Source organism: Tarenaya hassleriana, unplaced genomic scaffold (genome assembly GCF_000463585.1).
Source record: "Tarenaya hassleriana unplaced genomic scaffold, ASM46358v1 Cleome26, whole genome shotgun sequence".
Taxonomy (NCBI): domain Eukaryota; kingdom Viridiplantae; phylum Streptophyta; class Magnoliopsida; order Brassicales; family Cleomaceae; genus Tarenaya; species Tarenaya hassleriana.
The window spans coordinates 2,057,341-2,077,202 of record NW_010965869.1 but is presented as its reverse complement, the minus strand read 5'-3'; the positions used below and the strand labels follow the sequence as shown (position 1 = coordinate 2,077,202).

Below are 19,862 nucleotides of genomic sequence, written 5' to 3'. Positions count from 1 at the left end.
TTTTTCTTCTAAATTTTAAAATCCAGATGTATTAATTTGGAATTTAGTATCTTGTATTTATAAGATATATGTTGGGGCATACAAAGCCGATACGGGCATTCGTCAAGGGGTACGAATTGAAATCGGTTCAAAACCACTACATACATACATACATACATACATACATACATACAAAATAAAATGCGAATAAATGGATGGTTCATATGATAAAAGCCCAAACATGGGATCCGAATAAAGAGCCCAATGGGTACAAATATTGTAATTTTGGGACAACCCCAAAAGTTAATTGGGAGAGTCCGAGAAGGCAACTCACCCGCCCGGTGGGGTAATGAATCGAAAAGAACGAGTTGTTTGACCATCCCCTTCTTTCCTTGGCTGCTTTGTCTGGTCTTAGCGTTCTGACCAATCCATCTCTCTCTCTCTCTCTCTCTCTCTCTCTTTTTCTGGAGAGAGATAGAGAATCGGTCTTCGGTCGCCGCCGACGAATCTTCCTCTTCTGTTCCTCAGAAAGATCAACCGCTCGTCTCCTATTTCCTTCCCTTTTTTCGGATTTCTCGGTGTCTGATTCTCCATTTCCTTCGATCTCGCATCTCTAGATTCCTTATTTTTCTTTGTCCCTTTTCGCTTTTCTCGGAAAGCCTTTCGGAAGCGAAGTCCTCGGCGATGAGTTCGAATACGGCGTCTTCCAGCGCGGGGGCTGCCGGATCGACTGATTCCTCCGCCGCCCGCAGGAATTCGAAGCGACCCAAGTGTAATTCTCCCTTGATCTCCCCCGATTTTTTTTTTTCTTTTTTTTGTTGACTCTTTGTTGTTTATCGATATGGATCTGGTATACGATTGGTTATCCATCCTGAATTTGGTAATTTTATGGTCGTCTTGTCCAATATGTGTTTCTTCGCTGGGCTTTTTCTTTTATCGTCAACGAATTATTTTGCTCGCCTTTCATCATGTCGATCTCTGAAGCATTTCTATGATCTTTGTAATTGCTTAAATTCTCTAGGGATTTTAGCTGATTCGTTACTAGGGTTTCCACGCTCGTTACAACTACAAGCCTAACATCCCCAAATTAGTGCAAGAGCAATTTCGATTCGGTTCCCTCAAATTGTCCTGCGATTTTGGCGAAATTGTTATTAGGGTTTTACATTCTCATCTCAAGCACAGATTTTTTGTTAGGGAGTTAGCTAAGACCCTGAAAGGAAAATATTACGTTGGCTAAAATGTAACCCTTTGCCTCAAATGAAACCCCTTTGCAGATTCAAGGTTTACACAGCAGGAGCTTCCAGCTTGCAAGCCGATTCTCACGCCCTGCTGGGTAAAGCTTCTTCCTTTTACTTGCGTATCTGCAATATATCTCTTCATTGATCAATCGGCCCGTAGAAGCATGACTTAATCTCTCCACCTTCTTATTTCCTCTGTGCAGGTGATTTCGACCTTTTTGATCGTTAGTGTTATCTTCATTCCCCTTGGGGTCATTTCTCTTTTCGCTTCCCAGGATGTACGTGCTGATGATCCAACTCTATATTTCAGCTTCTCCACCTTTATCGTTTTAGTATCTCACCTGTTTCCTCTCGGACACGGACAGGTCGTTGAGATTGTTGATAGGTACGACAATGATTGCATACCTGTTCCCGCTAGAGCTAACAAGGTTGCATACATTCAAGGAACTGGTGATAAAACTTGTAACCGAACACTAAGAGTGAGTTCCTTATCTGCAATTCCACTTAGTTTGGTTGTGTTGACATATTTTTTATATTTATTTATTTTTTCTATTTCTTCCATATTGTTAGGTGCCGAAGCGTATGAAGCAGCCTGTCTATGTTTATTACCAGCTCGAGAACTTCTACCAGAATCACCGCAGGTATATATATCACTGCCTTGAGAACTTATGGCAGCTCGTGACCCTTTTTACCCTTTTCTTTTATCGCAGTTATCTTGACCAATGACTATATTATATGTGTGCTCTACTTTTGATGGATACAAATAGGCCTGATACATATAGAGCAGGCGATTTGCTTTGATTAGAAGACACCACAATATACATATATGTCATATCTAACATTAATTGATAATGGGTATCTACCAAACAGGTACGTGAAAAGCCGAAGTGATTCACAGTTGAGAAGTCAAAAATATGAGAATCAGGTAGACGCATGCAAGCCCGAGGATGATGTTGGAGGGCAGCCAATCGTGCCATGTGGTCTAATTGCCTGGAGTCTTTTCAACGACACGTACGATTTATCAAGAAACAACCAACGTATAGCTGTAAACAAGAAAGGTATCGCGTGGAAGAGCGATAGGGAACACAAGTTTGGGAAAAATGTATTCCCCAAGAACTTTCAGAAGGGAAATCTGACGGGTGGAGCGAGCCTTGATCCAAACATACCGGTAAGCAATCGATCATCATTACTCGTTTCTCAAAACATCATTCTGCATCCATCCACCATGGATTGAATCGATTGATTGATATGGCTTTTGTGTGCGTGTGTGTTGCAGCTGAGTGAGCAAGAGGACCTCATCGTGTGGATGAGAACTGCCGCATTACCGACATTTAGGAAGCTGTACGGTAAGATAGAGACCGACCTTGAGGCCGGTGACACGATCCATGTCACATTGCAAAACTTTTACAACACGTACAGTTTCAACGGGAAGAAGAAGCTTGTTTTGTCGACGACCAGTTGGCTCGGTGGTAAGAACGATTTCCTCGGCATTGCTTACCTTGCAGTCGGCGGAATCTGCTTCTTCTTGGCCATCGCATTCACCATCATGTATCTCGTCAAACCCAGGTACCCCTTTCGCTATTTTTCTTCTCTTTTTTTTTCAAGAAAACAAGCGTTTGGACATGGCATTCACCATCACGTACTGGTTTGGTTTTGGTTTTGGTTTGTTTACAGGCGTCTGGGAGATCCGTCGTACTTGTCGTGGAACAGAAACCCTGGCGGTCGGTAATGAACTCAACAAAGAGACAATCTACACCCTTCCCAAAAGCTTCATGTACTTTTTTTGTGTATAAATATTTCGAAAACGTTTTTTTTTCCTCGCAAATATATTTTCTCCGACTCTGTGCTTTTCATTTTTTTTTGTCTCTTAATGCGTGTTGTATGGAGTGGTAAAATGCATTTCTATACTGAATTTGATTAGATCAGTTTCCTTTTATTCATTGGGTTTTCTTTTTTTATTAATGATACTAGAAGATAACTATAATAATTATTAATTACAGTATCTCCGGTTCGTGAAGGTGGTTTTCCGATCAACATGTCATTGCCGAAAATTTTGAAACGTGGATGGGTGGTCATGCGAAAAAGCTGGCAATTGAGCAAAAACCAAAGTACCAATGCCATCCAAAATCCAAAATTTTCGAATTTTTTGTTTTTGGGAAAGCAGATTTATTCTTAAAACAGCAGAAAATATGCATTAATAAGTGGTCCGGAGGTTATAACACTTAGGCGTGGGAACAGATCGGATACTCGCAACTTTTAAGGAATTCGAATCCGCGTATTCTAAAAACTCAAACTCGAATCCAAGTTTTCGAGTATCCAAAATGTATTATCCATTAGATAATTTTCGAGTATACACGGATACCCGAATCCGACGATTTTAATAATATTTTAATTAAAATTTTATAATTTTAGAGATTATATACAAATATTTATAAAACCATTAAAAAATATTAAAAATATTTAAATTTAAAACGATTAGATAATAAAACAAATAGTTATATATATATATATATATACAAAAATACCAAAATAATTGAGAGATACCTCTATAATTTTTTAGTAATTCAATATATAATAGTTCTTTTTTATTATTTGGATATCCGCGAATAATTATCCGATCCAAAAATATAAATCCGAACTCGAACCCAAATTATGGGTTTTAAAAAATTTAAAATCCGAATTCTATCTCATATCATAAGAGATACCCGATTTTCGAGTATTTTCGTCCACCCCTGATAAAATTTGGATTATGAGACAGGTCGAATATCGCTTTCGCTCGTGTTGGGCGAACAGACAACAAAGATAATAAGATACTAGTAAAGGTTTATTCGCGTGGGGAAAACAGTAGCCATCCAGTGAGAAAGCTTTCCGGTTCGGTTCGATATTTACTGGGTTCGGTTGGAGAAAAATTATATCAAATTATAATCCAATGTTAATTAGATTGATTCGGTTTTAGTGTCGGTTCTGTTCCAAACAGTCTTTTTTTAATTAGATATTTTCACATATGTATCTGTATATAGAAATGGATAATTCAGTTTCTTTTCGATGATTATCTGGTTCGTTTGATATTTTATTGAACCGTGTTGAAACGGTTTATTCGCTTTTAGAAAATTAGTATAAAAAAAATCGGACATTATTCAGTTCGATATGATTTGGATTGGGTTGGGACCAATAATGGGGAACTAAACTCTTTATTACACATAGATGGGCCAGAAATGAGCCACTAATGGGCTTTAAAACGATCACGGCCCAACCCCAGGCCCAACATACCACACACAAGTTAAAACTTGTTAATTTTTGAAGTGTTTCTTAGATATTCTCGATCTCTTTGCATTTTTTTTTTGTTTCGAATAAAATCACGTCTGAATATTTTTTTATTATCGAAAACATTTTGTATAATCTTTGATTCTATTTTCCTTTTGTACAAACTTCTATGGTATATGTTTACATATTTAGTTGATAAAATTAAAAAAAGAAGGGACTTTTGAATAAGTGGACACCGGCTTTGAAAGGAAAAGTTTTGGAGATATTTAATTAAAGGGCATTGTCCTCTGCATTGAAAGAAGAGGCGCACATATAGAGAGATGTAACAAGTTAACACCTTTTAAATGTTGGATTCCACTTGGACACTGTTGGATTGACGTTAAACGGTATCCAACCAAAAAAATCAAATATGAAATATCTCTCTGGTTTTTTTTTTTTTTTTTTTTTTTTTTTTTTGTTTTTTTTTTTTTTTTTTTTTTTTTTTTGGAGAATGATGGACACTTTTACGTGAATCAACAGAAAACAAACGTTGTTGTATATTTCGGATTAATTCTTGGGTTTGCATGGATCGTACTAAACCAAACCAAGCTTTTACCAAAAAAAAAAGGGGGGTTAATTAAGCCCACATGGCGAGAACGGACATGGAAGCAGAACCGAGGAGGAGGGAGAGATAGGAACCGAGGAGAAGCCTGAGATTGGTCTGAAGTTTAGGGTTCATGAAATCGGCCGCCAGCAGATCGACGAGTGACATATAAATCAATATTCCGGCCGATGCAGCGTTGAACACTCCTTCCACCCACAACGCCTCCTTGCTCTCCTCCTCGTAACTCCTCGTTATCCCTATCCCCACCCCTATCCCCACCGGCGCCGTCATCGAGAAGAACGTCGCCATTATCGCCTTTGATCTCGTCTCGAACTGTGCCTGTATGTATATTCATATACATGAGATTTTCACGAATACCCATTTGCTGACGTAATCCCACAAGTTGTTGCTTCAATCATTAGAGACCCACAAAGTTTGTTTGGTTCATGTATATATATTGGCATGCAATAGTGTTTATGTCAATAATAATTCATATGTCGAGCAATGTTTTGGACTGTTGTACTGTCTAAAAGGTACATCTTTTTAGATGTCTTTATCTAACGGGATGCTTTTTTTTTTTATATTTTTTTTTTTGTCTTTGGATGGATGCCATTATTGCAATATATGTTGTCATAGTGGCAACACGGCACACCTTACCCAAATTTTATTACAATCATCCGCTCTCACATTTGGATATTGTCCTTATCATCATCAACAACTTAAGAATAATAAAAGCAAAACGGGCGCCCTATATTTCACAAAATGGATTGTAATTAATGGCACCACATTTCTTTCTTATAATTTGTCATGATTTGGGCTTATTAACTGGATAAATAACCAAAAAAAGAGGAACCTGGGAGATGCAGCCGCCGAGGCCAAGGCCTTCGAAGAACTGATGGAAAGAGAGAGCAGCCATGAGAGGCTTTATGGTCTCTACGCTCTGAGAAGCTCCCAGCGATATCCCTATTATCACCGAATGCACCACTATCCCCACCTCCAACACCTGCCGTACGTTCTATTATTTATTAATTCCATATATATCCCTCTTTTTATTTATACATATATACATACATAATCAAATCCATATACATTAATAAGATCTCTCTTGAAAGAAAAAAAAAACTCTAGTGCTGAAAAACTGCAACTTTTCGATAGAGATCGAAATTCTTTGTCGTATAGATATACTTTTTCACCCCTCTGCCACGTCACACATGGGGATTAGAAGGAAAAAAAATGAAAGAAATAAGACACAAATTAGGCTGACCTGAGAGACGATGCGTCGGCGGAGAAGGACCGTGGCGGGGAGTTCACCGTCGGGAGGAGAGGAGGCAGAGCCGTGAGAGTGGCCGTGAGTGGCATGAGTGTGGACATGGACGTGGCCCGCGTGCTCCTCGTCCTCCGTATTCACCTGCTTGGAGAAATGCCGCCTCTCGTAATACCCGGTGGCGAACGTGTCGATCATGAGAGTCCCGATGGCCGACAGCATGGCCACGAACCCGGCGAACGGGAAGGGCGAGTCTTCCAGGCTCTGGAACGCGTCCGGCAGGATATGGACGAAGCCGGTGCAGAGAATGACTCCGGCCGCGAAGGCCTTTACCATGAAGAAGACATCCTTCTCCGGCCTTAGCGCAGGGATCTTCTTCCCTATCAACGGCAGGCTCACCCCGATTGCTCCGGTCACCATCAGCAGCCCTATCGAACCTAACTTCAGCTTCAACTTCATCCCCTTATCATCAGTGCCCCTTCTTTGAAAATCCGCATGGCTGCTGCCTCTGCACTCACCCCACACGCACCCCATTTGAGCACAGATCAATATCATCAACAGAACCAGAATTCTCGTCATTGCAACGAGAATCGGACGTGGGTTTCTCGTGAAAATGGTCTTGGAGGAGTTACGAGGAAGTTATTTATACGGAGATTAGGGATGGTTGGAACACTCATTGGGTGGCTGATATCATGAGAATCTATTTTATCACGTAGAGTGGACTGTTTCCATGATTTTGTGTTCAGTACGCAGAGAAATTCCCCTTTTATATATCCCAAAAAAAGGGGACGGACCAAAAAAAAAGACGGGTTTATTTGTTTATTTATGATTTGGAAAAAAAAAAATTAATAATGGAACTGGAGAATTGATCAGTGAGTTAGAGAAAAGGTCGGCATCTCGACTGTATCGGTGGCTTAGATGCCCTGCGTGTCTCAATAATGCTGCTCCTCCATTATTATTTATTGTCCGGAAATGTCCCATTGATCTGCCACGTCATGTATTTACTCTTGTACACCTGCACGTACGTAATTTTATACACGTGTGTGTTTAAAATACAAATAAAAATCGTGATGGTTTAGTGACTATCTTCGCCTCTTGATCAAAGGTGACGGGTTCGAACTCTGTAAATAGTTAAGATTATTTTTTTTTATTACTTTGTGCGTTGATTTAGGAATGGATAAGATTTTTTGTTAAGATATCGGTTTATAATTGAATCGTAGTATAAAAAAATTACAAATAAAAATTACCAATATATTTCTCTTTTTTTTATTAAAGAAAAAAAATTATCAATATGCCCAGCCATATTTTATAGACAAGCGAATTGAAACATTTGAATTTGGTACGTAGTTTGACTCGCGTAATATATATATATTTTCTTTCTAAATGATCAAAGCAAAAGAATTTTGACGATAATATTCTCATGAGGTTTTTTTTATTATAATAAAATGATCCGATTTCCTCTACGGAAACAATTGTTAAGACATACCTTTGTCGACTTTGAATAGAATACTCGAATATCTTTTCTACACATTAAATTAAAATAAATTCTATCAAATTTGAGTTCCTTGGAATGGCTGAAAACATTCAAGAGCTCTAGTCTTTCTATGATACTCTTTCTGACGATGGGTAAATTGATATTATTTAATTTATTCTTTTATATATTTTTCTGCAAACTAATGCATATGAATGGACTTTTGTTTATTCGATATTGTTCATCTTAATAGTACATAATTTCACTTTCCGTAATAAAAAGGGATATATATCTTCTGGATTAGTAAACTATGATATATGTAATAAATAAACTAACATAAACATGCATGAAACCGATATGAAATGTGGCGACATAATTTCAATCTTTTTGGCTCTTTTTTTTAATCTGTAATAATGGAAACACAGAGTCACCAAACCCAAATAACTTATAAAATAATATGAAATCCAGACGAAAAGGGACGAATTTCGTGGTATAAAAAAACCGACTAAGTGCCTAGAAATATGGCTAAAGCCTATATTAATATAATATGATGAGAAAAAATAAATATTAAAAAGAGAATTATATTAAGAGTGAAGGTTACGACATGTAACATTGGAATGAAGACAGAATGTTGACATGCGAAGCAACTTTTGCAAGAGAAATGCTTTTGCTTTTGGCTGGGTTTAGCCTCTGGATGTCGATATTTATGTCACTCCAGTTACATTTGTTTCTTTCATTCTTCACTTTTTGGTCCAATCTATATAAAAAAAACAGGTCCATTTTAACTTGTATTATATTATATTATATTGACTTTATCATTTCATTGGGAGAAAAAAAAAGGATGAATATATCAAATATGCCTTGAAAGTTTAAAGTGAATTACAAAGCGAAAATCCGAAGCGGTAATTAGTAGGAGCGGTTTATTTGGTTAATAAACAAATAACCTAATCTATAAAAATAAATAACCATAATCAAATGAATTCAATATAAAAACACAATAATTATTATTTTTCTAAAATCGAAAAAAACCTAGACAACAAAATAAATAATTTTTATCAATAAAAACTTAAACAAAACCGAACAATTTAAAAAACCGAAAAGTTATATTTATTTTAAATCGAAATAATCGAAAATCCATGGACAACGGAATACACTGAACAAACAGAAATTGGGAATTATACAAAGGCCGCTGTGATTTCTTTCTTTTGCGGGAGTTCCGTTCCTGTTTTATTTCTGTCCACTTGCTCTTAGATGGAATGTACATATACATATACATATGGATGGATAGTAATGGATCTCTATTACCCATGATGTCCGGTTACGAACAAAAACCACATTGAAGTCGAAGACATTGACCTGTATTCAAGAACCACATTGAATACAATGTCTCATATATTATAGATTTGATCAAAGAAAATGTCTTCGTATGTTTTTCATGGCGTCCCACATACATATTTTACAAGAATTGATAATTCTAAGAGAGCTCCTCAATCTTGGGTCTTTTTCTCGACTTCCCTTTCCCATTAGATTCACCTTCAGAGCTCTTCTTCTCTATACGTTCGTCATCTTCTTCTTCTTCTTCTTCTTCATCCGATTCAGAGTCACTACTTCCCGCAGGCAAATGAACCAAAGGTCGATTTCCGGCGATGGCTGCTTCTGCAGCGTTGACCGCTTCAGGCGTGTTGAGATCCGCCACGCCCAGCATCAGGTCCTGTTGGTTCGATATATTCACTTAGTCAGCTCACTATATTCAAATGCTACCTCACTATATTCAAATGCTACCAGTTAAAAAGTTACCATCAACATCAACATTGATTTAATCCCAAATTTATTTGGGATCGGCCATATGAATTCTTCGTTTCCACTCATTCCGGTTTTGAGTTACCTCTTTCGAACTTTACAACAAGAAGAAACCAAACCATAGTTGTTTTGTTTTCTTATTGTTTCCTTGGAGAAACACTATTTTATTCAAAGTTTCTTGTGTTTTATCATCCCACAATAGTCCCTCACTTCCATCGGAATCACAAACGACAGTCCTGTTTTTTTTCTTTCTTTCGATGATTTAACTTCGAATTCTAAAGTGCAAACGTTTTTGGATATAGAATCGATTTTTTTTCTTCTCTTTTTTCTGGGGATAAATAGACTCCCCCCATCATGCAAATGATCAACAAAAGAGCAGATGGATGTGAGAAAATTACCATTTCGATAACTTCAGATTCGTTTCCTGTGAGAGCCTCGATGTCAACAGCCTCTGAATTATCCTAAACTTGCAAACACAATCGTCAGAAAAAAAAGGAGGGAGAGACCAGAGTGAAGAAACAGGCTTGGAGAGGCTAAGTGACCTTTGCTTCAATCTCCAGCCGTTTGTTGGATTCAGCAATGACTCCCAAGAAGCCTTTCACTCTGTCAAGAACTGCAACGAGTTTCAGATACAAACGTTCAATTTCTTTTACCTCTAAAAATTCAATCGCCACCCAAATAAAAGTCTAAAGCAATGATTTATTGCTTGAAAAGGCAACTACTTATAAATCAACGACACAGGATCTTCTAATGGCCATATGATGCACAGAATCATAGATACGGTTTACTTGCAAGCCAGCCTGCGACTACAACTAAACAAGCATCACATTAACCTTTGAAAGCTAACTATTAGAATGGTTTGATTTAAGTTAGTTTGGTTAGGGTTTATTGCTAAAGGTTCTTCTTCTTCTTCTTCTACTGTATTTAAGGAACACTTTTTTCCATTTTGTTAATACAACAGAAAACTTTCTCAAGTTCTTCTCCTTTCTCTGCATATTGCAACTTTCTTCTTTATTTCTTCTCTGCAACTATTACCTATTTCAATCGCTTTCGATGTTTTTATCAAAAGTTAATACTAAAAAAAGACACTGCGGGATGAATATGTTACAGACCTCAGGAGGAAAAAATCGAGAGAGAGATAGAGAAGTTACATTGGCTTTTGGGAAGAGGAGAGATGTGGGGCTTGGAATCAGGAAGCGGCGGACATGGCAGAGATGAAGACTTCTTGTTCTTACAGACCAAAAGTGCAGATTCTGGACAAAAGAAACAGAGCTTCGTAAGAACGCCCAAAACATCACACACGCACTTAACAGCTTAAGCTAAACGAGCAAAGACGAAGAAGTACCGATAGCAGAAGACGGAGAGTTGTTGTTCAGCTCCAGTTCCAGAAGATCCTTGCGTGGCCCTTCCATGGCTCTCTCACACTTTCAGACAATAGGGCAAAACCAGACGCTAAACCCTAATCAGCCCCGGGTAAGGGAAAAGGTTATTTATTGTACCATTCCCAATTAGGCCCATCTAATTGATTGGGCCTACTTCACTTTTTTGAACGGCCCAAAATGGTTTTTTAAATTTAAACACGCCCGCAGCAACTGCAGCTTAGCTTACGATGGACCGACCGAAATACGAAAGCGAGTATTATAACCTACTGGTGGTGGAAAAAAAAAATGGAAATTCGGATATTGGATACCTAATGAGATCGGTTATGATTCTTAAAAAAAATGGAATTCGGTTCAAATATACAAACGTATGAAACCAGTAATTATCCATGGTATGTGATGAGTAATTAATCTAAAATTTACCCTAAATTTTAATGATATTAAATTAAAATCTAAACCTATGCATAATTTATCTCTCGGCTAGGATACGATTTATATGGTCTTGATTATAATGATATGTTGTATTTTTCGTAAAATTTTATTTATTTATGAATTTTGGATATAGATTTCCACGGGTGATTGAGAATTATTTTGGATATTTGATTTTCATATATCGTTCGAATTCGGACATTATTTGGTGAGTAATTTGAGTTTAGACAATCCAAAAACCATTCGATTTTAAAAAATATTATAATGAAATTAATGGGACAAATATAGATTTAAAAAATAATCGTATGTGCTGCTTCCGTTGTAAATCTTTCTTCACTGTCGGCCTTTTGATGTGAGGCCCCCATTCATATGTACCGTACATGTACTCCAGGGTCGTACGGACAGCAGTGGGTCAAGACTCAAGAGAGTATGGCCCAAAAGCTTGAGAGAGTCATGTGTAAGGAGAGAGACAAAGTTTCAACCTTTCATCAGCGATAAGAGCAAATCTTCACTCTCTCAATAACCACCCAATCGTTCTTCTTCCTTGTTCATCTCCCTCTCTCTGCGCCTCTACCTTCAAATCTCCGAATGGCATCTGCCGCCTCCAGCACCGCCTTCTCCCTCCTCAAGCCCACCGCCGGCGCTGGCGCCGCCGCCGCCACCCGGGCACGCGCTTCCCTCTTGCCCATTTCAACCGCCGGCTCCATCGCCGTCTCCTCTCGCCGCCTCGGCTTCTCTTCCGTTGTGGACTCTCGCTTCTCCGTCCACGTTGCGTCCAAGGTCCGGTCGGTACGCGGGAAGGGGACAAGGGGAGTGGTTTCCATGGTGACTTGACCTCCGCGGATTTGAAAGGGAAGAAGGTATTCGTGAGAGCGGATCTGAATGTGCCTCTCGACGACAGCCAAAACATCACTGACGACACCAGAATCCGCGCCGCCATCCCCACCATCAAGTATTTGATCGAGAACGGCGCTAAAGTCATCCTTTCCAGTCATCTGGTACGTGGGTCTGATCAGTTCATGAGCCATTTGGCAATTGATTCCTGCAATCTTGATCTGTTTGCCATCATATTGATCTTGGTCTTGAAATCTATTGGGAAGATTCATTTGCTAGTGCTACTGACAGCATTTTCTAGAGAGACTTGAAGCAAATTTTTGGGTTCTTAGTTTCTAACTTTCCAGCACTTATTTAGTACGGATTTGATCATTCAGGGAAGGCCAAAGGGCGTGACACCAAAGTACAGCTTGGCCCCTCTTGTTCCCAGGCTTTCTGAGCTCCTGGGTATTCAGGTATTCCATGATTCTCTGATTAAATCAGGTTCTTGGATTATGATCTTCATGTGGGAATCTATCAGAGGTTTAATGGGGGTTGAATGGGGCAGGTCGTGAAGGCTGATGACTGTATCGGTCCAGAGGTGGAAAGCTTGTTGGATTCCCTTCCTGAGGGCGGAGTTCTGCTTCTTGAGAATGTGAGGTTTTACAAGGAAGAAGAGAAAAACGAACCCGAGTTCGCCAAGAAGCTAGCTTCCTTGGCTGACCTTTACGTCAACGATGCCTTTGGGACTGCTCACAGAGCCCACGCTTCGACCGAGGGAGTCACAAAGTTCTTGAAGCCATCCGTTGCTGGTTTCCTTCTGCAAAAGGTGAGATTTTTTTGATAGATCTTCCTACACATTTCAAGAGGATCAATGGATCTAAAGAAATAGGGGTAGCTCTCAACCTATCTATATGTTCTAGGAGCTGGACTACCTCGTTGGCGCAGTCTCAAGCCCAAAGAGACCATTTGCTGCCATTGTGGGTGGTTCGAAGGTCTCATCCAAGATCGGAGTTATCGAGTCGCTCCTCGAGAAATGTGATATCCTTCTACTCGGTGGTGGAATGATCTTCACATTCTACAAGGCGCAAGGTCTTTCTGTCGGGTCATCCCTAGTTGAGGAAGACAAGCTTGAATTGGCGACATCACTGCTTGCGAAGGCTAAGGCCAAAGGTGTCTCTCTCTTGTTACCTACAGACGTTGTGATTGCTGACAAGTTTGCTCCTGACGCTAACAGCAAGGTCTGTGTCTCTCTGCTGATACCATTGCTAATGCTTGATTGTCCTACTGTTCTTGCTTTAGGAGCTAGAAAAGAAAAAAAATGAGAAATGGGTTTCTGATCTGTTGCTAAAGCTAGTGTCTTTGAGTAAAATCACCTTTGGCTGCTCTGCATGGTGATGAAAAAAGGACAAATGGGAAGTGGGTCTGGATGATTGTCTAAATCTTTGTTTCCAAAGAAATCTGTGTGAATTGGTTCTTCTGGAGGGGAAGTGAATGCGGTTAACTGTCGACTTCCTGACGGGTGGATGGGATTGGACATTGGGCCGGACTCTGTGAAAACATTCAATGACGCACTGGACAGCACACAGACAATCATCTGGAACGGACCGATGGGAGTCTTTGAGTTCGACAAGTTTGCTGTCGGAACAGAGGTAAGAATATGCGGAAAGATTTGGTTTTGCACGGATCGGATTCCTTAGAAAAGGGTTGTAATGACAATGATAATGTTGGGGGTGCAGGCGGTGGCGAAGAAGCTGGCAGAGCTGAGCGAGAAGGGGGTGACGACGATCATAGGAGGAGGAGACTCAGTAGCGGCAGTGGAGAAAGTGGGAGTGGCTGGTGTTATGAGTCACATCTCCACTGGCGGTGGTGCCAGTCTCGAGTTGTTGGAAGGCAAGCAGCTTCCCGGTGTTATTGCTCTCGATGAAGCTGCCCCTGTCACTGTCTGAGTCTCTCTCCCTCTCTCTCTCTTCTTCCTTTTTGTTTGTTTTTTTTTATTACAAGGGCTTGAGGTGTAATATTAGACACAGCTAAAATGCTGTAGGAAGAGAAGAGACGACTGAGTTTCTGCTTCCGTTGTAAATCTTTCTTCACTGTCGGCCTTTTGATGTGAGGCCCCCATTCATATGTACCGTACATGTACTCCAGGGTCGTACGGACTACGGAGTCTCGCAATAAAATCATTTTATATCTCTGAGAGTGTATCCAATATCTGCTAAAAGATATGCAACTTTGGTAATTACGATTGAAACTATATAAAATCAGTATAAGCGTCTACCAATTTGTCATGGAAATTTAAAAAAAAAACGTACGTTTAGAATTTTATGCAGAGATATCTCTCTTCAATGGACATTACTACGTAAGCATGACGGGACATTTAATTAAAAATAAGATATAAAACATGATATTTAATTAAAAAATTTGATATTGAAAAAAATCTATGGAGTTATGTGGAATTTATTTGATTTGGCTTTACCCGATCCGACCCGAGTTTACATTCGGTTCGAGGGTTTTGGGTTCGGACCAGTCAATTTTTTTTTGATCTAAATAATTAAATCCGAAACTCAATCCTTTAAATTTCATGTTTGGATTCGAGTCGTACCGAATCGGCTCGAACTATTAAATTTGTTCTTTAAAATTTTTTATTTTTTTATTTTTTTTTAAAAAAATTTAAACTTTCGAATCGATCTAAACACCGATATAAATCCGATCCAAAATCTCGAAATTTTTTGTTTCTAAATATCTCGACCTAAAATTCACTATTTTTCGGGATGAATCGGACCGAACTTCGAGCCTCGAACCAAAATTAACGTAACCCCCCATAATTCCCAATACTTTGTTTTTCTATCAGCAGAGCCCAAGGAAATGTTCAGCCTCAGTCACGAAAAAACTATGGGCCTTTTTTTTTTTTTTTTCCTGAAACCATCCAATTCTTTACAATTAAAACTGTGGGCCCATCACCACTGTAAAACCGTATCTGTGTGTATATAATATGTATATGCTGTCGATTCTCAATCTCAATCTCGGATCTCTGTCTACCTAACGTCGTGCGTATCGGCGGCCCTTCCTTGCGATTAGTTTTCCGATTACGAAAATTTTCTTTCTTTGGCTGTGGAAGCAAGCGATATTCCTTTGCTTTGGCTGCAATGGCGACGAAGAGGAGCGTTGGAACTCTCAAGGAGGCTGATTTGAAGGGGAAGAGAGTTTTCGTGAGGGTTGATCTGAATGTTCCTCTCGACGAGAGCTTCAACATCACCGACGACACCAGGATCCGTGCCGCCGTTCCCACTATCAACTACTTGATCCAAAATGGAGCTCGAGTCATCCTCTCCAGCCATTTGGTATGCCCTTCTTTTCCCTCCCTCCCTCCCTCCGTCCGCCGATTTTTTTCCTTCTTGGGTGTGATTCGAACGCGCAGAGATTATCTGGGCTTTCGTCCATTTCGTTTTTAGTTTCTTCTCTTCAATTGTCGTCTAGATCAGTAGATTGGATCTGTTTGAATTAACTTAGTGCACTCCCTCATCCTTACCCTTTCTTGATAATGTTGATGGAGAACATACTGCTTATCTAGAATGATAATGATTCTTGTCTTATGGTTGTTCTGTCTCTGAAACAAATACGGTTTTTCAGGGTCGCCCGAAAGGTGTTACTCCCAAATACAGCTTGAAACCTCTTGTTCCAAGGCTGTCTGAACTCCTATGCATCGAGGTACTTGGCACAACTTTCTTGTTTCTCTTTATATTTTCTGAATTTTTGTCTTACACTTGTGTATCTGAAGTGAATTGGTTAGTACTCAGGCTTGTCTTTTGTGTTCTTTTTTTTTGGCGGCAGGTTAAGATGGCAAATGACTGCATCGGCGAGGAGGTCGAGAAGCTAGTCGCAGCACTTCCTGATGGGGGGGTTTTGCTCCTTGAGAACGTAAGATTCTACAAGGAAGAAGAGAAAAACGACCCTGAATTTGCCAAGAAGCTTGCCAATCTTGCTGATCTCTACGTGAATGATGCGTTCGGCACTGCTCACAGAGCCCATGCTTCTACAGAAGGGGTGGCTAAGTTCTTGAAGCCTTCTGTCGCTGGTTTTCTCATGCAAAAGGTGTTTCCTTTTTGACCATTTGTGCACTTCAAGCTGTGATCTGTTATTGCTGAAAGGCAAAGCTCATACTCTCACACCAAGACAACATAATTGTCTGATTTTTAAAGTATTTTCTGTCGTGTGATGCAGGAGTTGGACTACCTCGTTGGAGCAGTGGCTAACCCCAAGAAGCCTTTTGCTGCCATAGTCGGAGGCTCAAAGGTCTCGTCTAAGATTGGAGTAATCGAATCTCTTCTGGAAAAGGTCGACGTGCTCTTACTCGGCGGTGGTATGATCTTCACGTTCTATAAGGCCCAAGGTCTCTCTGTTGGGTCTTCTCTCGTGGAAGGGGACAAACTTGAACTTGCAAGCTCTCTCATGGAGAAGGCAAAGGCCAAAGGCGTCTCTCTTCTTCTTCCGACTGACGTTGTTGTTGCAGACAAGTTTGCAGCTGATGCCAACAGCAAGGCCAGTGCCTGCTTCATCATTGTTTTGTTTTCTTCTTTGTGTCGGTTTGAGAACTGCGATTGATTGAATTTTTTACCCCCTCACTGCAGGTAGTGTCGGCATCTGAGATTCCAGAAGGATGGATGGGATTGGACATTGGGCCGGACTCAGTGACGACATTCAACGAAGCTTTGGACAAGACACAAACGATCATCTGGAACGGGCCGATGGGTGTGTTTGAGTTTGATAAGTTTGCAGTAGGAACCGAGGTAATATAAAGGGAGTTCCAGTCTTGCTTTGTTGTATGTACAGATAGATAGATAGATATATATAACCGGGTCATGTGGTGTCAGGCCATGGCGAAGAAGCTGGCAGAGCTGGGCGAGAAAGGAGTGACAACGATCATAGGAGGGGGAGACTCAGTAGCAGCGGTGGAGAAGGTGGGGCTTGCAGAAAAGATGAGCCATATCTCCACGGGAGGTGGCGCCAGCTTAGAACTCCTCGAGGGTAAGCCCCTTCCCGGCGTTCTCGCCCTCGACCATGCTTGACCGGTTTCAAGAATGGATTGGTCGGTTTGTGTTTGTTTCATGGGCAGAGTGTGCCACCAGAGCTGTTCCTTTTTTTTGTTTTCTTATGTTCGAATGAATAAATCTGTTCGAGGAATCTATGAATGATTCAGATTCAGTTAGATTTCATGTTGTCTTGTCTGATTCACAAATGAGGGAGTATCTATCTGTAATGTATACATTGAGAGAGATGTCCTTAACAGAAGGATCTACTCAGGAAGGTGGCTTTGTAGCATACGAATGTTTCTTCTTCGACTGAGATTTATGGGTTCATGTTTGTTTCTGACAAAGTGGAAGTCACCATCTTGCCCGACATCCATTATCTTTGAAGGATATAAGCAAAGATATATATATATGTATGTATTTGTCTCAATAATATATATATATATATATATATATATATACATGTATTTGTCTCAATGATCAACTTTTTCTTTTAGGCAAATGTTTGCGTACCCAAAAGAATGACCAAAAAATGCCAAATTTCGACAAGGAGAGATGTAATGTGAAAATTAAAGCAGTGCCAATCAAGAAACATGAACCCCACAAATTCACTTTCACTGGCTCTCATCTACCAGCAGCTGAGGCCTCTTCACAACACCGTTTTCGTACAAATACTCCACAAATTCGTCGATCAGGTACGGCCATGCCCCTTCCTCGTCATAATCCGACAATCCAGATTCCACCATCTGTGCTTATATTTTCAACATCGCAGCCGGAAACAAAAACGTATCAACCTTGTGCCCTGCCTATGCCTCAGAATCACATTATCTTCATGAAGTTGCTCATCTTTATAAGTAGTCTACATAAAGATAGATGTATGTATGTATGCAGGAATGTGGAGTTAAGAATCATACCCTTGCAAATTCCAGGAGCTGAGACCAGGTATCCTTAGATATAGCCTTATTGTGTCGAGCCTGATTTCGAAACCCATAAGAACCGAAAAAAAAAGTATTACAAGAAAGAAAATACAAGAGGCGATCACGTCTGTTCTCCTATCAAAGGCCTGGGATGATTCTTTTTAACCAGTGTCCTGGACTTCTCTCCTAACTAATCCAAGACCATATGATATATATCACCTCCCGAAATGTTCATATAAATCCAGAATCTTTATAAGTTAAATCCCAAACCTAAAGCTTCTTGAATTGAAACACCAATTCCTTATGTAGCTATGAATTACATACTATACGGTTAATGCTCCAGTTACCTGCAAAAACTCGCACCAGTATTCGATCAATGGCCACTGTTTTTCAGCAAAGAGCAGCTGCCACATCCCTATTGCAGTATCTAAGGCCATAGATTTCTGACCCTGAAACGTTACAGTTGAAGTATTTGTCATTCATTCAGATATATAATTCAAAGCAAAGAGTACACTGAAACCAAATAATTTTCTGTAAAAAGCTTTACCTTCTCTTTCGCCCAGCCAAAAGCAAAGTTGTATATTTCACGAAACTTTTCTGAGGGTACATGGGAAGACAAATTCAAAAGCAACAGAAAATACATCAGCCAAAAGTAGGACCATGAATCCCTCACTGCATTATAAATCAGATTAAAAAAGGATAATTATTGTATTTCTCGTCTTACGTTCGTCTTTTAGCTCGGAACGCATGGAAGGCAACTTTTCCCGCAGCTTCTCGATGGAATCTACACTGCCATATCGAAATTACACATTCAACAAACCCCATTGTCATGAGATTCCCAAATCAAGTCACCCAATTATCATTACTGATTACACAATCGAATGGCATATGCACTGTGTTGTTCACTCACCCTAGAGCCTGTAATCCACCGACAAACTCCTGCTTCGAAAATTCACACATAGTGGCCGCTTGCATGTACCATGAAACGACTAACTGAAATTATGGTAACCAGCCAAGTATTCAAAAATCCAGAAAGACAACACAGCAGTCCCAGAGTCTGGAGAATCAAGAAGTGAATGACGATATTTCCAAGTAGATAATGAGATTCATCCATGGACAAATATCATCCTCCCGTGCATTGTCTGATTTTTCTAACTACTTTTGATCTTGATTGTTTCTTCATATCATTTATTCATTGTACTTAAGTCGGTAACCCAAGAATAAACCAAAACAAATCATGGAAGAAAGTTCCTAAAAGAAGGTTTCAGAATAAACATACCATGACTATGTCTTGGGGTTCCACCTAAAGAAAAATCAAGTCACAAATGTTATTGTTGCTTTGAAAAATAATCTACAGAATCTTAAAATCATTCAAGATTAAAAAAAAAAAACTATAGCTACCTGAAGATCATTACACAGTAGGGTGATACCATCAACATAAATCATATCGGAATATGGATCTGCATAAAGCAAAAGGAACCTTTTGAGCATTCCAAAAGAAAATCCCAACAAATGATAATCGCTTCCAGTATCACATTTAACTTGCAGCTCAGATCAAGAGTGACTTGCCTTTATATCTATTGTAGAGCTCTTCCAAGCGTCTGATATCGGCATGACTTCTGACATGGGGCTGGCTGTAAAATACGTCAAAAGCTCCTTCGAGGTGCCAGTCGCTCGCTTTCAAAGCCTGAAGAGCGG

General features: G+C 39.7%; 6 protein-coding genes across 7 annotated transcripts in view; 3 read left to right on the top strand and 3 right to left on the bottom strand.

The window, feature by feature from the left end:
- The first annotated feature begins 411 nt into the window (after positions 1–411).
- On the top strand, positions 412–3,153 carry LOC104816993 (ALA-interacting subunit 3). Its single transcript, XM_010546045.2, has 8 exons — positions 412–751; positions 1,254–1,312; positions 1,421–1,495; positions 1,583–1,696; positions 1,788–1,858; positions 2,088–2,385; positions 2,494–2,783; positions 2,892–3,153. The coding sequence occupies exons 1-8, from the start codon at positions 664–666 to the stop codon at positions 2,944–2,946; spliced, it is 1,050 nt and encodes a 349-aa protein (XP_010544347.1). The 5' UTR covers positions 412–663; the 3' UTR covers positions 2,947–3,153.
- Positions 3,154–4,990: 1,837 nt separating this feature from the next.
- LOC104816991 (zinc transporter 1) lies at positions 4,991–7,234 on the bottom strand. Its single transcript, XM_010546043.2, has 3 exons — positions 6,329–7,234; positions 5,918–6,067; positions 4,991–5,403 (listed from the first exon to the last, which is right to left on the bottom strand). The coding sequence occupies exons 1-3, from the start codon at positions 6,905–6,907 to the stop codon at positions 5,098–5,100; spliced, it is 1,035 nt and encodes a 344-aa protein (XP_010544345.1). The 5' UTR covers positions 6,908–7,234; the 3' UTR covers positions 4,991–5,097.
- Positions 7,235–9,135: 1,901 nt separating this feature from the next.
- Positions 9,136–11,059, bottom strand: LOC104816989. Its single transcript, XM_010546042.1, has 5 exons — positions 10,945–11,059; positions 10,751–10,852; positions 10,142–10,212; positions 9,998–10,060; positions 9,136–9,510 (listed from the first exon to the last, which is right to left on the bottom strand). Exons 1-5 carry the CDS (start codon positions 11,009–11,011, stop codon positions 9,274–9,276), a joined length of 540 nt encoding a protein of 179 aa, XP_010544344.1. The 5' UTR covers positions 11,012–11,059; the 3' UTR covers positions 9,136–9,273.
- Positions 11,060–11,900: 841 nt separating this feature from the next.
- On the top strand, positions 11,901–14,414 carry LOC104816988 (phosphoglycerate kinase 1, chloroplastic-like). The gene is given in 7 exon segments (XM_010546041.2): positions 11,901–12,227; positions 12,230–12,405; positions 12,619–12,696; positions 12,789–13,049; positions 13,144–13,465; positions 13,712–13,872; positions 13,960–14,414. Coding segments are annotated over 7 exon segments (1,440 nt in total). The 5' UTR covers positions 11,901–11,995; the 3' UTR covers positions 14,170–14,414.
- Positions 14,415–15,227: 813 nt separating this feature from the next.
- LOC104816987 (phosphoglycerate kinase, cytosolic-like) lies at positions 15,228–17,565 on the top strand. The gene is made up of 6 exons (XM_010546040.1): positions 15,228–15,561; positions 15,851–15,928; positions 16,052–16,312; positions 16,442–16,759; positions 16,849–17,007; positions 17,092–17,565. The coding sequence occupies exons 1-6, from the start codon at positions 15,367–15,369 to the stop codon at positions 17,284–17,286; spliced, it is 1,206 nt and encodes a 401-aa protein (XP_010544342.1). The 5' UTR covers positions 15,228–15,366; the 3' UTR covers positions 17,287–17,565.
- A 237-nt stretch (positions 17,566–17,802) lies between these two features.
- LOC104816986 (DCN1-like protein 2) overlaps positions 17,803–19,862 on the bottom strand; it is a 3,259-nt gene continuing 1,199 nt past the window's right edge. For both annotated transcript variants that reach the window (XM_010546037.1, XM_010546038.1), the window contains exons 4-12: positions 19,734–19,862; positions 19,566–19,624; positions 19,444–19,467; positions 19,075–19,157; positions 18,889–18,953; positions 18,712–18,761; positions 18,512–18,613; positions 18,162–18,221; positions 17,803–17,993 (exon numbers count right to left, since the gene is read on the bottom strand). In XM_010546037.1, the coding sequence (XP_010544339.1) occupies positions 17,862–17,993; positions 18,162–18,221; positions 18,512–18,613; positions 18,712–18,761; positions 18,889–18,953; positions 19,075–19,157; positions 19,444–19,467; positions 19,566–19,624; positions 19,734–19,862 (704 nt within the window). In that variant the 3' untranslated portion in view covers positions 17,803–17,861. The remainder of the gene's footprint in view (positions 17,994–18,161; positions 18,222–18,511; positions 18,614–18,711; positions 18,762–18,888; positions 18,954–19,074; positions 19,158–19,443; positions 19,468–19,565; positions 19,625–19,733) is intronic.

Excerpts from the sequence above, each read along its gene's own strand:
- LOC104816993 (XM_010546045.2), top strand. The coding sequence starts at position 664 with ATGAGTTCGAATACGGCGTCTTCCAGCGCGGGGGCTGCCGGATCGACT. Across the intron at positions 1,697-1,787 it reads CTTGTAACCGAACACTAAGA|GTGCCGAAGCGTATGAAGCA; the intron begins GTGAGTTCCTTA and ends CCATATTGTTAG. Across the intron at positions 1,859-2,087 it reads TTCTACCAGAATCACCGCAG|GTACGTGAAAAGCCGAAGTG; the intron begins GTATATATATCA and ends TCTACCAAACAG.
- LOC104816991 (XM_010546043.2), bottom strand. The coding sequence starts at position 6,907 with ATGACGAGAATTCTGGTTCTGTTGATGATATTGATCTGTGCTCAAATG. Across the intron at positions 6,068-6,328 it reads GCCGACGCATCGTCTCTCAG|GTGTTGGAGGTGGGGATAGT; the intron begins GTCAGCCTAATT and ends AACGTACGGCAG. Across the intron at positions 5,404-5,917 it reads TCGGCGGCTGCATCTCCCAG|GCACAGTTCGAGACGAGATC; the intron begins GTTCCTCTTTTT and ends ATATACATACAG.
- LOC104816989 (XM_010546042.1), bottom strand. The coding sequence starts at position 11,011 with ATGGAAGGGCCACGCAAGGATCTTCTGGAACTGGAGCTGAACAACAAC. Across the intron at positions 10,061-10,141 it reads GGCTGGAGATTGAAGCAAAG|GATAATTCAGAGGCTGTTGA; the intron begins GTCACTTAGCCT and ends TTGCAAGTTTAG. Across the intron at positions 9,511-9,997 it reads AATCTGAAGTTATCGAAATG|GACCTGATGCTGGGCGTGGC; the intron begins GTAATTTTCTCA and ends TCGAACCAACAG.
- LOC104816987 (XM_010546040.1), top strand. The coding sequence starts at position 15,367 with ATGGCGACGAAGAGGAGCGTTGGAACTCTCAAGGAGGCTGATTTGAAG. Across the intron at positions 15,929-16,051 it reads CTGAACTCCTATGCATCGAG|GTTAAGATGGCAAATGACTG; the intron begins GTACTTGGCACA and ends TTTTGGCGGCAG. Across the intron at positions 16,313-16,441 it reads CTGGTTTTCTCATGCAAAAG|GAGTTGGACTACCTCGTTGG; the intron begins GTGTTTCCTTTT and ends CGTGTGATGCAG.